General features: G+C 42.1%; 1 protein-coding gene across 1 annotated transcript in view; it reads right to left on the minus strand.

Annotated features, from left to right (window-relative positions):
* The window catches only part of prkd1 (protein kinase D1), a 77754-nt gene extending 63615 nt beyond the window's left edge, over nucleotides 1-14139 (minus strand). Inside the window, exon 1 of the mRNA XM_078175357.1 lies at nucleotides 12306-14139. Within this exon, the coding sequence (XP_078031483.1) occupies nucleotides 12306-12563 (258 nt within the window). The 5' untranslated portion in view covers nucleotides 12564-14139. The remainder of the gene's footprint in view (nucleotides 1-12305) is intronic.
* Nucleotides 14140-14423: the final 284 nt, after the last annotated feature.

Consider the following 14423-nt stretch of genomic DNA (forward strand, 5'->3'; position numbering starts at 1 on the left):
ATGTTTTTGTGTTTATATGAGACAAAGATCTGCACTCTGCGTTCGTACTCTAATAAAGTGTCGTAACTAAATACAATTTCAAAATATTTCTGTATTTCCACTTTATGCTACTTTATACCTCTGCTGCACTACATTTATCTGCAGCTGTAGTTACTGATTACATTTCAGATTAAGATTACTTAAAGATTAATCCAATGTTTCATGTCATTTTTGACCCGTTCCCCTTATAATAAGCTTGTTTGTGCTCCTTATCATGTTTCCATCAAAAGTGTTTCTGCAAAACGACTGTGTTACATTTACAATTTACATACGTATCTTATCTACGCTTCTAAAGTGATGTAGTATATGAGCTGATTCTATCGTCAGGAGGAGGGGATGCTGGATGACATGACACCTACGCCAGCAAAGCGGCAGACCACTGTTTAAGACCAGCAAACAACAAAACTGGCTGTGTTTAAGTGACCAGTTGCTGTGTTTCCAGCTTTATAGGCAGCAAAGGTGGGTACTTTGAAGTGACCTGTTTTTCCACCAGGGATCGTGCCACAATAAGCTGCTGTTTCCTACTAAGACAATCCTGCATTTCTGCCAGGATAGAAGCACGTAAAGCAATTGTTTCTAACTAAACCATCCCTTTACCGCAACATTGCCACAAGAAGCAATTGTTTTTTGCCAAGACATCCCTGCATTTCCTGCCTGGATAGAACCATGAAAATTGGTTGTTTTTTACCACGATTTATCCACAAAAATATGTTGCTTCTTAGGAAGACATTACTGCATTTTCTGCCGGCAAAGTCCTATGACACGCACGTTTTTAACCAAGCCATTGCTGCTTTTCCAGCCCGGGACTGTGCCATGAAAAGCAGTTGTTTTTTGACCACAACACTGCCACGACAAGTCTTTGTTTTTTGCCAAGACATCCCTGATTTCCTGCCTGGATAGAACCATGAAAAGCATGTTTTTAAGCAAACCATCGCTGTTTTTCCAGCAGGGGATTGTGCCATGAAAAGCAGTTGTTTTTTAAGTCATTACCACGACAAGTCTTTGTTTTTTACCAAGACATCCTTGCATTTCCCTCCCCAGATAGAACCATGAAAAAGCAGTTGTTTCTTCCCAGTACAATCCAGCTTTTCCAGCCAGGACAGTGCTACGAAATGCAGTTGTTTTTTATGAGGTCATCGCCACAAAAGCTTTGCTAGCGTTGCTAAAACATAAAGTTTAAAAGTATCTGCTACTTAATAATGTGCAAATGTCACGTATCTGTGGTTAGCAGAAATACAAGACCAACATTTATTCTGGCAAATGGCGGGAAATTATCCAAAATTTCGTCCAAAAAAGCAAAGATTTTTCACATCAGAACTTAAATTCTTCTTCTTCTCTCTCTGGTGACCCAGTGGAGGGGCCCGACCACTAGGTTGGGAACTAAACTTTAAAGTACTTTTATTTTGATAAAACTTTTACTAAGTAAACTTTCAAATACAGAACCGCTGATTTTAATCAAGTATTTTAACACTGTTGTATTGGTACTTTTACTTAAGTAAAGGATCTGAGCTCTTCCTTCTCTGACACTATCTGCCCAGTGTAACGTTAGCATTTTAGATAGAAGAGTAAAAGACGTAAATCTGAAAATATCTCTCCTGACACTAAATCAAAATGACGTGTAATGATGTTCTAAATTCTTTAACGTAGACTTTAAATGACATTTTACAAAAATAACATAATGTACCTCAAATTACAAAAGGCTAAATGATGGTCAGCGATGTAATCATATATTTCCACTTCATAAATACTGCTAACAAACAAATATTTCTCTGTGTGTGCATACATCAATATAACAGTGTAATAGCTACATTTATAAAAGATTAGCGTTAAGTCTCATGTTGCTTTGCCCTCACAAGTGGCAGTTATGATAATACAATTTTAATTACACCCAAACTAAGAACATGTTGGTCTGTCTCTTCATAATGTCTGACTTCCTGTGTGTATGCTCACTGGTTTCTACTGAACATTTTAAAAACATGAATCTATAGTTGATTTTGTATCACTGATGAGCCTGATGGAGCTGTATGGCACAGAGGAAGAAGATATAATCAGGATGTAGATACACACACTATATTTGTCTGTAGATACATGCAGTGTTGGTTTGAGTCTGAACACGTCGACAAAAATAAAAATATCAACAGATTTTAAGGAGAGAAGGTAAAGACAAGACACGGAGACGGAACGAGAGAAACTGAGATGAATAAAGAGACATGAATGGATAAAAAAGTGAGGAGATGAAAGAGAGAGAACAATGACACACACACACATCTGTTCTGCTTCATTCAGTGTGTGTGTGTGTGTGTGTGTGTGTCATAATGGCCCTTAGAAGGACACTTCACAGCCGCAATCATCATCAGTTGCCAGGCAACAAGAAGAAACCGCTACCGACAGAAACACAGCACACACAGCTTTATTATTACTGTTAGAGAGTGGCAGAGGGCTGTGTGTGTGTGTGTGTGTGTGTGTGGAAACAGAGATGCCAGTGACGGTGTTTGGGTCATTACCGGGAACAAAAGTCCATCTTTACCTCCACAGAGCTGCAGCCCAGCCATCTGATATCTTCTCTCTCAGAGGTTCATTTCATCAGTGTCACACCTGATTTTCAGCTCAGTCTGTTCAGTTTTAGCGAACAAGAACTAAAGATATTTTAGTCTGGTATGTCCGAGGCAAGGCCGTAGCCATGGAGTCAACACTGTCTGAACACATACAGATATTTTCAAACACAGACCGTTCACTTCCTCTGTTTAAAAAAAAATTGTGTCCACACGACCATCATTTTACAAACATCTCCATACACACTGCAACACAAAAAATACTGCAAATGTTGGCCTGTATTTTCTGTCTTCAGTTGTCTGCCCTTATAACAAAGGTAGTAAAGTGCACAGACACTAACACTACCTTTCTCAATATGACGACTGCGGATCTCGTCACCATTGATTCCTCTTCCATAAAAGTTATTTATTTGTGAATAAATCAGCAGAGTAGACATGCTCAATTCAGTATCAATTTTGGAGAAAAAACTGGTCGGTCAACAGACAGAGCACATGTCATATGTAAACTATGACATTAAGAGATAAAACACAACGTTACCTGCCTGGACGGCGTCTCACTCTGCTAACTTCTTGCTTTAGCAACATTTGCTGCTCCGTTTCATGATTTCACGATGTTCGACCGAAAAAAACATTCAAACAGGCTGAAATTCAACCGAGCTGTTCTGTCGGGAGATCCAGCGACTTAAACCAAAGGTAACTAAGAAAAATAATAACATTACATGTAATATGGTAAGCATGAGTAGAGGAAAACTCTGCTAGCCGCTAGGCTAATTTATGCAATGAAAACATGCTTAAACTCATAATGAGTGAGCAGCAAAAAACAGTTGTTTAGTCTCTGAACCTTGACAGTTATCACTGACACCTTTTTTCTTTTATGGCCAAAAGCAAAACAGAAAAGTTGTGGCAGCGTCTTCTGTAACAGACTGTGTTAAATGGGCAGATGATATCATCTCATCTCGATCAAGCCCTGAATGGCACCGAATCAAGATCGTATCGTGGCAGATTTTGTGATATCAGCAATATCGTATTGTTGTCCACAAATCTCGTCCAAGAACACATAATTGAAACCACAAAATATCTCCATACTGCTCGTCCGTAGTGATCCAAGTGTCCTGTTTACGTTTTTCCAAACAACTTTTTATGTCGGGGCTTCAGGACACTTGGATCACTACAGACGAGCAGAATGGAGATATTATGTGTTCTTGGACGTTTGAATCTGGGGCGCCGTCAGCCTCCATTAGGTGGAGTTGTGTTGCTACCTCCTCTCCCGTTGGATCTCTGCAAGTGTTGTGAGGACTCTAAAACTTCACCTGAGCCTCCCTCGGCATATGGGTGAGTAGATAATGGCTGAATTTTCATTTTTGGGTGCACTATCCCTTTAATATATTTTATAATTACTGCCTTGATCTGAGGGCATTGTTACACCTGAAAGTCTAAACCAAGGTTCATGCTTTTGTACATTTACTTGAACTGCTGGATGTGGAAACAAGAAAACTGTTTGCTAACACGTTTGACATATCAACTTAAAAGTTACTGACATGTTAATGTTAAGTTCACTACTTGTTTCTGCTGAAAAGAAGCAGCCAAATCCAGAGTTTCTAATATCTGGAGAAAAACAGCCAGTGTCTGACGAGACAGTTGTGTTTTAATGTGTTAAAGCTCTGTACAGCCTGATAACAAACAAAGTTAACCATCACCTTTACTGGACAGATCAGCCAATGAGCAAGCAGCTGAAGAAACCAGATGTTTAGTCTCAGCTGTGATTGGACCTCAGATCTGTCAGTCAAACATTTAGAGGACCAGAAACTTTGATCTTTTGTTGAAGAAACAGTTTGAGTTTTTGAAAACCTTTCGGAGCATTTATAAAAAGGCATTTCACACACACACACACACACACACACACGCACACATGCACACACACACCTCTTGTTAATCAGTTCATTTTGTGCCATTTGAAGTGTTAAGTGCCGCATGTTGTGAGTGATGTCACACAGGTGTGGTGTGTGAACAGGTGTTGCGGTGACCTGCTGTACTTTATATTCCTCGGTAGAATATATAACAACCTGCTAACAAACACTTAATCAACAACTCATGTGTGTGTGTGTGTGTGTGTGTGTGTGCATTTGTCTTTGTGTCTGTCGCACAGTGTCAAGCCGTTAGCATCCTGGCTCTCAGGTTTCAGGTGTGTGTGTGTGTGTGTGTGTGTGTGTGTGTGTGTGTTCAGGTGTAAAAGTCTCACTGTGGGGAAATGAGGTGATTTTCACCTGAAATGAGACGATTAGTGAATCTGAGCAGAGATAATGGACACGTCACACCGTGTGTGTGCGTGTGTGTGTGTGTGAGAGAGAGAGTGTGTGTCTGTGAGGAAATGTCCACACTAATGTGCAAAAATGCTCCTATTTTAATCTCAATTTGTGGCTCACATTCACACTAAGCAGATGTTTTCCACCATTCTCTAATTTGCTCTCCAGAGCGAGTTAGTCTGAAAATGCTGCTTTAATGTTGCATTTCAACACGAGACCAATGGGGTGGTCTACATGAAGGGTTGAAGGGAACTGAAAATTCCTCAGGTTCTGGATACGCATGACGTGCCACCCCTTGGACGCACTGGACACGTTGCCCTGCAGCTCGTCAATAGACAACCATGCAATGTTATTACTATTTTCACTTAAAAAACTTTACTTTCCCCATTTCTGCATTAGCTTAAAATCATGTGTGGACAGCCACAGATTAAACTTGATCTCCAGAGCTATGGCTCGCTAGGTGACATTTTGCGGCCATTCGTCCTTATAATGACAGAGCAGGACATACGAGACAGAGCAACAGCAACAAAGTTCTCTCTATAGGTCAAAGGTGAGGAGGGGAGTCGAGCTGCCATAGGAGCAGAGAAAAAGAGCTGCTACGGGAGCTGGTATGTACGAGCAGAGAGGCGTGAAGTGCTGCAGGGCACCCTAACCCTGACAGCCACCCGCAATAGCCGTAACTAATGGTAGCACACCTTAAGCAAAAGAGGTTCAATCCTCTATAGACGATGAAACTTTAAAGGGATAGTGCACCCAAAAATGAAAATTCAGCCATTATCTACTCACTCATATGCCGAGGGGGGCTCAGGTGAAGTTTTAGAGTCCTCACATAACTTCTGGGGCGTCGTCAGCCTGCATTAAGTAGAGTTGTGTTGCTACCTCCTCTCCCCTTGGATCTTCACAACTGTTGTGAGGACTCTAAAACTTCACCTGAGCCTCCCTCAGCATATGGGTGAGTAGATAATGGCTCAGTTTTCATTTTTGGGTGCACTGTCCCTTTAAGATAGGTATTTTTTATCATCATTTCAGGTACTTAATTAGCCAGCTGGACAATTTGTTGTTGGAGATAACTGGGCTTTTTTTCATTATGTTGACGTTAGCTTAGCATTTTTGCTAGCGTTAGCAAACACATACTGAGAGAGACAAAGACCAAAGATGGGCACAATTGGGTCCCAGTGCTGTGTTTGATGCCTAAAAGCAGCTAGCATTAGCATGCCTTCAGCCAGAAGCAAAGAAGTTGCACCCTCCACAAACAACAAAACTGTACACAAGGCACGTTTGACATCTTTGGCCAAAAAGTGAGGGAGTAAGTACCAAAAAAAGGTAGCATTGGTTACTGGTACGGAATTTAAGGTACCCATATCAGTTCAAATGTGAAAAGTACCCAACTCTACAATCACAACCCTATCCAAAACCCAATCTCATCCTGATCCCATCCAAATTCCTTCCCTTTCTGTCCGTTCTCTCTACTTCATCAGCATCCTTAGGTAATTAATTAATTAGCTGTTTAACTTGCTGTTGGAATCAACCAGTTTTTTTTCACTGTCTTCGTTGATGTTGGCTTAGTGTTAGCCAACACTAACTGAGAGAGAGAGAAGAACCACGGAAAGGTACGGTTGGGTCCTGATACCATGTTTGATGCCTAAAAGCCTCTCATGGTAGCTGCAGCTAATGTTAGCACACCTGTAGCCAGCAGCAAATACGTTGCACCCTCCATAGACAATGAAACTTTATGTTAGGCATATTTGACATCTTTGGCCACAAGTTCCAGGTATAATCGCATCCCTATCCAAAACCCAATCTCATCCAGATTCTCTTTCTGTTCGTTCCCTATTGTGATCGCAATTCTGTCCCAGTACCATTTCAATCTCATCCAATTCCCTTCTCCACTTCTCCCAGATTCAGTCAGGATATCATCAGAATACCATTAGGTTCCTGCTTCCTTTATTCCTGATCCTGTTCTAACCTTTCCCCCATTTGGTTCAAATCCCGTCACAGTCTCATCCAGATTCTATGAGGATACCATCCTGATCTTAATCCTGCAGTACCACAACTTTAGTACATTTACTTTTTCATTTACTTCCAACGGAAGCTTTATGCAAACAGAAAAAGTAGAATAAAAATGATTATGAAACAGGTAAATTAATAAATAAATACAATATAATCTCTCCTATAATCTCTCGATTTTGGGACAGATTTAGTGTTGACAGAAAAATCAGATTCGTAACATCATTATTTGTGTAAATGAGAGCAAAACACACTCACATTCACAAACTCATTGCTCTGCTTGTGTATGTGAGAACGTGGACATCTATCACATTCATAAGGACACTGACACTGTCTGTGTGTGTCTGCGCAGTTTAATTGTGAATGCTTGGCAACAGCTTCAGTTCATAAAGCAAAAGCCAGAAAAACAGAGAAACCCCTGCAGAGCGAGCGAACAAAGGCAGAATTCATCCTGTTTCCAACGAGAAGTGACTGAGCCTCCGAGTGACTCACCACTCTGACTAACACTGGAGCAGATCGCTGATTTCCAGGCTCACATACTGTACACTTTACACATGGAGGGAAACACTGCTAAACACACTGCAAGCCATCAGAGAAATGTGGTGTGTTCATGTGTTTCTGGAGGCTTTGCGAATAAATCTCAAGTCTCCCGTTGATTACACTCTTGCCATCGAGGAGGAATGCTGTCTGTTACATCCTCAATCCACAGATCTAACAGTGTTTTAGAGGAAGTTCGTCTCACCACACACCTTGAACTTAAACTGGTTTTATCATTTTATCAGAAGGGGTAAACAGCAAAGATGTAGGTTTGAATTTATGGTTCGCTAATTAATATCAACACCTCAATGCCAGACGGATGTGCTATGACTGTCTCAAACCTGTTGTACATTGAGGACGTGGTCAAACCATCCACTACAGTCTGCTACCAACAATCAGCACAGAGGACAATGTTGGCATTGTGCGTGTCTGCAAACCACGAATAGGCCTACCCTTCGCTGTAGCCTGACATGCCCTCCCCAGGAATGTAACTACACGTCACGGTGACGCAGGCCCATGCATAGACTTCCTGTTTATTTCTGTAAGCTGAAACCATTTCCCCTCAGGCGCAACGACACTTTTATTCCTTTTTTTCACAGATAAGAAACAATAAATTGTGAAGATAATAAAGCCTCCGCAAAAATAGCATTAGCCTAGTCGCTAGGCTAATTTATGCAATGGGAAACGTCATAGACGTATGCTAATAATGTTAGCATGTTGTGTACATGGGAAACGCAGCCCGTTCTCATTCTGACGCCACCTTTCATGGGGGTATGATACTCCACCGAGCAGCATCAGTTTCTTACACAGCCGGACAGATCCTTTTGTGGTGTTGTGATACGCTGTCGGAAGGTGTCGGTTTATAACACCTGTTGCAGCAGTATGAGGACACTATCGGCAGACTAGCCCGTTTGTATTCGTCAAGTCGGCTAAGTCATCAAATACTGCTGCTTCGGGGTCAGACACCTAAAGCCATAAGCCACCTTTTGCAGGGGTATGATTCGCCACAGGCAGCATCAGCTTCTTAAGCCGTCGGACAGAACCTTTTTACAGTGTTATGATTAGGGCTGACCCAAAAAATTTGAACCTTCGAAGCTTCGTTCGATGGCAAGGGATTCGATTGTGAAAAAAAAAAATTTGAAGCTTCAGCGCTTTTTTTTTTTGTTTTTTGGGGGGAGGTCATAAACGCAACATTAACCCCCACCAGTCCAATACTGACAACGAGCGAACTCAGAGCTGGCACACATGTCCAAGAGGTCATCAGATGTGTGGTTGCACTTTAAAATATGCCCCGACAACCCCCAGAAAGCAGAGTGCCAGATTTGCCGAAAGCAACTGGTATATCACAACTCAACAACAAGTTTGGGAAATCACTTGAAAAAGGTAAGTAGTAACTAGCTAGCCTAATATGCATTTTCCAGTTCCACCGGTCCGCTCTGAGTCTGGTGTCAGAGACACTTCTGATGCTCTGAGTTGCGCATCTGTTTGATTGTGCTGCAGTGTGCGCCGAGGGTTTTAATTTAGTGTTCAATCAAAAGTTAAACACTACTTATCACCGACCATTAGTGTTTTTCGTTTGTGAATATTTTAGTTGCTGCAGTATGAAGACACTATTCTTCGTCTATTATTCGTCTAAGTCGTCAAATACCACTGCTTTGTCAGTGATTTCGGTGTCAGACACCAGCAGCGAACGCCACCTTTTGCCCACTGGGCAGCGTCAGTTGTAGCATTGCGTGACAGCGTCAGGTTGAAACACTGTCCGTAATGATATAATGTAAGGAGCTGGAACGTCTGAGTATGGTGTGCGGGAGGGGTGGTGGATGGGTCCGTTAAACCTCGGACTTTCACCCAGGAGTCCGGTGTTCACTTCCTGAATAAATGCACAGCCAAACCATGATGTTTTTTTTCTAAACCTAACCACGTCATCTTGGTTTTTTTGGAGCAGGAAGTGACCATATTTGGGCGAGAGGCTGGAGCTATGGAGGAGTGAGAGGGGGCTCTGATGAAGAAGGCGAGGACACTATCAGCTGTCATGGCTGGATGGCACCTGTCAGGGTGGTATGACACACTGCTAGATAACTAGATAGTAGATGCTGCTAGATAGTAAAAATGTTATATAAGAAGCTGGAAAGTCCCTATAGGGCTGGCAGGAGGGGTGGTGGATGGGTCCAACAAGCCCCACACTTTCACCCGGGAGGCCAGTGTTCACTTCCTGTATGAATGTAGCACCAAACCATGATGTTTTTTTCTAAACCTAACCATGTGCTTTTGTTGATGTCTTTGCATTGCTAGCCCTCTCCTGGAACGTCGACAGCAGATGCAAGAGGACACCTAGTGTGTAATACGCAGACGTGAAAGTCCACTGACAAAGCGGCAATATGTGACGACTTGGGACAAGAACGTGTTGGAAAAGGTGTCCACCAAAAGACCAAAAGACAACTGTCTTTTCAGTGAACCTTGTGAGTTATAATGGAGCTGAACCTTTTGTAACTATACCTTTGTTGAATGTTGCTGTTGGTCCTGACTTCATACGAGTAGAGCAAGAGTCTGCTAGCTGCTAGGCTAATTTTTTGTAATGTAGAGTGTCATAGGCTTATTGCTAATACCATTAGCATGTTGTGTATGTGGGAAAACGTGTCCATGAGGGTCCCAGGTCAAACTAAGTGAGGACAGATTCCTTCAGCGGACTGCTGCTACATGTGAGGCGGAGGAGAACACGCTAACAGCTAGCATCCAATGGCTACCTTACTTTAGCCTGGCTCACTAGGCTGACGTTATTCATACCGCAAGAGGCGTGCAGACACACATGCAGCATTATCCAGAAAAAACATACAGCTCCTTAATATCTGAAAACATTCGAATAAGGACGTACAATACTTCCCTCTGCCTCGTCTGTTGTTTTCCATGCAATTATGTAGTAAAGCAGAGAAATAACCAGACAAATAAAACAAAACAAACAATAGAAAACCCACACACTGCATGTCTCCTCTCCAACCTGCAGTCAAACATCACACTGTCGCCAGCAGAACATTCGAAAGCACAACAAGGTGACTCCGTGTTGTCGTCTCATTGTGTTGAAACAAAACATGTCACTGTTTTTAAATCATTATTGGTCTAATCTGCCGAATCTTCACTGATCCTGAGACGTAAAAACACAAACACAAACATTCAGTTTGTTTCTGACACGATTGTGTGGAAACAGCCCAAAGAATTCAAGTTAACTTTCTGTCCGACATTTTTCTTTGTCCAAAACACCAGAAACAGCCTCAGACACCATGTTGAATAAATGTCTGGTCAATAAAGCGCAACGTAGTGGAGGGGAGTTGGGTCACATGAGGGTCCAGCAGGTCACAAAGGGTTAATGTTGTGTCATTGACTGAGTGTTTCTATAGACGGCATCGCCTGTGGCACTGCATGTCATCCATACATGTTATTGAATATTCCTACACGCACACACATGTACATACATGTACTGTCCCTGCATGTGGGAAAATGTCAGCTACACGACAGGTTTCAGTGACCAAGTCTGAAAAGATGCCTGTTTGGGGTCGACTCAAAGCTCTTTGAGGTTGTTTTGAGTCTCTTTGCAGTCGTTTGTGTCTGTTTTTAATCATTTTGCATCTCTTTGAGATCATTTTGTGTCATTTTGTGTCTCTTTGTGGTCGTTTGTATCCCGATGAGGCCACATTGCATCTCTTTGCAGTCTTGGGTCTCTTTGAAGTCATTTTGCTTTTGAGTCTACTTGTGGTCATTTTGTGTCCTTGCAGTCATTTTGCGTCTCTTTGCATTTTGCATTTCTCTTCTGTCATTTTGCATCGCTTCTCGTTCTTTTTGAATCTCTGACATCGTTTTATGTCTCTTTGTGGTCATTTGCGTCATTTTGAGTCTCTTTGACGTAGTTTTGCATCTCTTCATTGTCATTTTGTGTCTCTTTGCTGTTGTTTTGCTCGTCTTTGGGATTGTTTTGCATCTCCAAGCTTATTCTGTATCTCTTTTAGGTAATTTTGCATCTTGTTGAGGTCATTTCACATCTCTTTGCTGTGATTTTGCATCTCTTTGCTGTCATTTTGCATCTCTGCGGTCATTTTATGTCTATTTGAGATCATTTTACATCTCTTTGCTGTCATACTGCGTCATTTTTTGTCTCTTTGCAGTTGGTATGTGTCATTTTGCACCTCTTTGAGGTCACTTTGAGTCTATTTGCAATTTTGAGTTTATTTGAAGTCATTTTTTTGTATCTCTGTGATCATTTTGTGTCTCTTTGCATTTATCTCATGACACTTTGTGGTCATTTTGCGTGTCTCTGCTGTCGCTTTGTGTCTGCAGTTTAAAGAAGGTTTTTAATAGACTGTGAGTTTATGCTGGAAAACTGACAAAATAAAGTTTATTCAAACCAGTCAGGTTCACACAACAAATCCTTAAGTGATGTATTAAATCAAATGACCACACAAACAAAGTGGGGCCTGTGCGTCCTGCAGATGGGACTGTATTGAGGCCCCAGGGGCCCCTGAGTACAATAATTGTAAGTTGCTAACTGTTTTTTATTTTACTTTTATTTTTTCTTCATTTGATCTGGGCACATACAGCTTACCGAGTGTTCTTTGTTTTTATTTTTTTATGTATAATTTTGCAGGTTTGACATTAAACTAAAAGCTTAAACAATGTGATTAATTTAAAGTTGGAATTTGCCTTTAGTTTTACTGTAAAATATAAATACACATATTGATTCGGCCTTTGATGTATCAATATTTAAAACAAAAAGTTTGCAGCACTTTAACTTTTTAAACTTAAACTTTTGGCACACCATTAAAACTTGTGCAGGAGTTACAAAGTGTCTGATGAGGACTGGGTCCACTCTCTCAGTTACCTTCTGGTCCACGATGGAGCACGCCACCTCCCGGACCTGACTGAGGCTGAGCTCTGCGGCGTCCAGCAGCACCGGCTCCCGGCTCAGACCGATCTGGATGTGGAAGGAGATCACATCGCCACCTCCTCCCCCTCCACCACCACCACCACCACCACCTCCTCCTCCTCCTCCTCCTCCCCCGGTGCCGGTGTTGGTGTTGTTTGTCCCCCCTGAGAACGGGAGCGGGCTGGGCGCACGGATCAACGGAGGCGCACTCATATGAGCCTTTTCCCCGGTGGTCTCCAATGCTGCCAGGAAACAATTAGGACTCCCGACGTTGATTAAATGACCGCACGGGTGAGTGAATGGGGAGATGAACGGGTCCAGGTGGAGCAGCCAGAGGAGGGAGCTGAAGCTGGAGAGGCGCTCGGACGCACGGAACTCCTGGAAGCGTCAGAAAAGCGCAAAAACAAAGAGTTTCCGACAGAAACGACGACTGATTAACTACAAGAGAAGTGAGAGGGAAAGCGCAGAAGAGCCGTGAGAAGACAAACAGGGACAGGACGTGGATACAGAGGGAATAAGGAGAGCCATAATGACTACATGACTGGACCACAGAACAGCGTGGAAACCGGTGATGCGGGTGACAGAGCCATGGACGTCAACAGTGGCTGGAGAGGAGGAGGAGGGAGGGGAGGAGGGGAGAGGAGAGAGAAGAGGAGAGGAGAGAGGGAAGCCTCCTGGACTGATGGATGATGGATGCATGACGGGAGAAATGTGCAGAGAGAGTTTATTTACAGTCTTTCATTTGAGAAAGTGAGTTTCACTTCATCATGTACAGCCTGATGTTTAAAGATGATGAAGAGTTTTTTCACTTGTTGGATAATCTGTCCAATAAACTGAGGATTTTCAAAAAGGAAACTTGTTATTAATTCATTCTTTTGGTATTTCATGGTTAAATTAAAAGGTTATGACTTTAAAAACTAACAATCCCAAGACGGGATCAGAGCTTTAAACAGGATTTCAGAAGGGAAACTTTTTCTGGTTTGAACTTTTCACATTTTATTTCTAAGGTTTGCTGTGATATTTTCTGCAGGTTTTATTTAAATGCAGTGCTTCTTTTAAGAACATATGTTCGTTCTGAATAAAGACTCAAAACTTGTTTCTATTTCCTCCAATTATTAGTGCCAGATTGCAAAGTTCTTTCATGGAAACTCTTCGGGACATTTCAGCCTCATGAGAATAATCCTTATCTTTTTATTTCCTCACATGAATACTGAATCTTTATTTTATTTTGCTGACCTAAAAATGGTCTTAAAATAGTGGATTTAGCCCCAAAATGACCTCACAAAGCTTCTGTCCCTGTCCTCAGTGTCGGCAAAGACCCTGATCTGGACAGAACTGGACAGATAAACCCCCTAAATTAAAAAAGAAAGAGAAAGTAAGTTGGGACAAGTTTGAGGATGAAGGGATGATAATGAGAATTTAAATCATGGTCAGAAGAAGAGGTGTGTTCACTGATGGATGATGTTTTGTAAACTCCTGACAGTTCTGTAACACAGCGCCACCAGGAGGTTGTTTCTAGCCTGGTTTAATTCAGACAGGTCTGGTGTTGTGTTCACTCATCGCTCTATTCTTCTGTTAAAGAAACAACGAGCCAATTACAGCTTAGGATGCTCTCACACCTGCCCGTCCCAAGATCATTTGCCCCCTCAGTGTGGTTCTTTTGGGCAGGTGTGAACACAGCAATCTCACTCAGGTGTGCACCAAAACAACTCACCTGTTTACATGTTATTAAAGCTTAAAGTTAAACATAATCAAGGGCGGGGCGTTTTGAGTGACAGGCTGTCTGTCCAACCTGTTATCCCAACTTGTCAGATATTGACACATGGTCAGTGCCGTTCTTGTCTACACGACATGCAAGGTGTCCTGCTGTGTTTCTTTTCATATTCCAGGATGGGTGTCAATTTTTGCCTTTTAAATTCATTGTGTCTTTAAAGGGGAACTAATGTTTTTTCAACCTGGGCCCTATTTTCCGATCTACTTTTGTCTAAATGAGTGATAGGATGTTCAATATGTGACATTTCTCCAGTACGAAGCTAGGGCTGACCTGCCTGCAGCCTGTGAGCATGCGCCGTA

Source organism: Epinephelus lanceolatus, chromosome 15 (assembly GCF_041903045.1).
Source record: "Epinephelus lanceolatus isolate andai-2023 chromosome 15, ASM4190304v1, whole genome shotgun sequence".
NCBI classification, from domain to species: Eukaryota; Metazoa; Chordata; class Actinopteri; order Perciformes; family Serranidae; genus Epinephelus; species Epinephelus lanceolatus.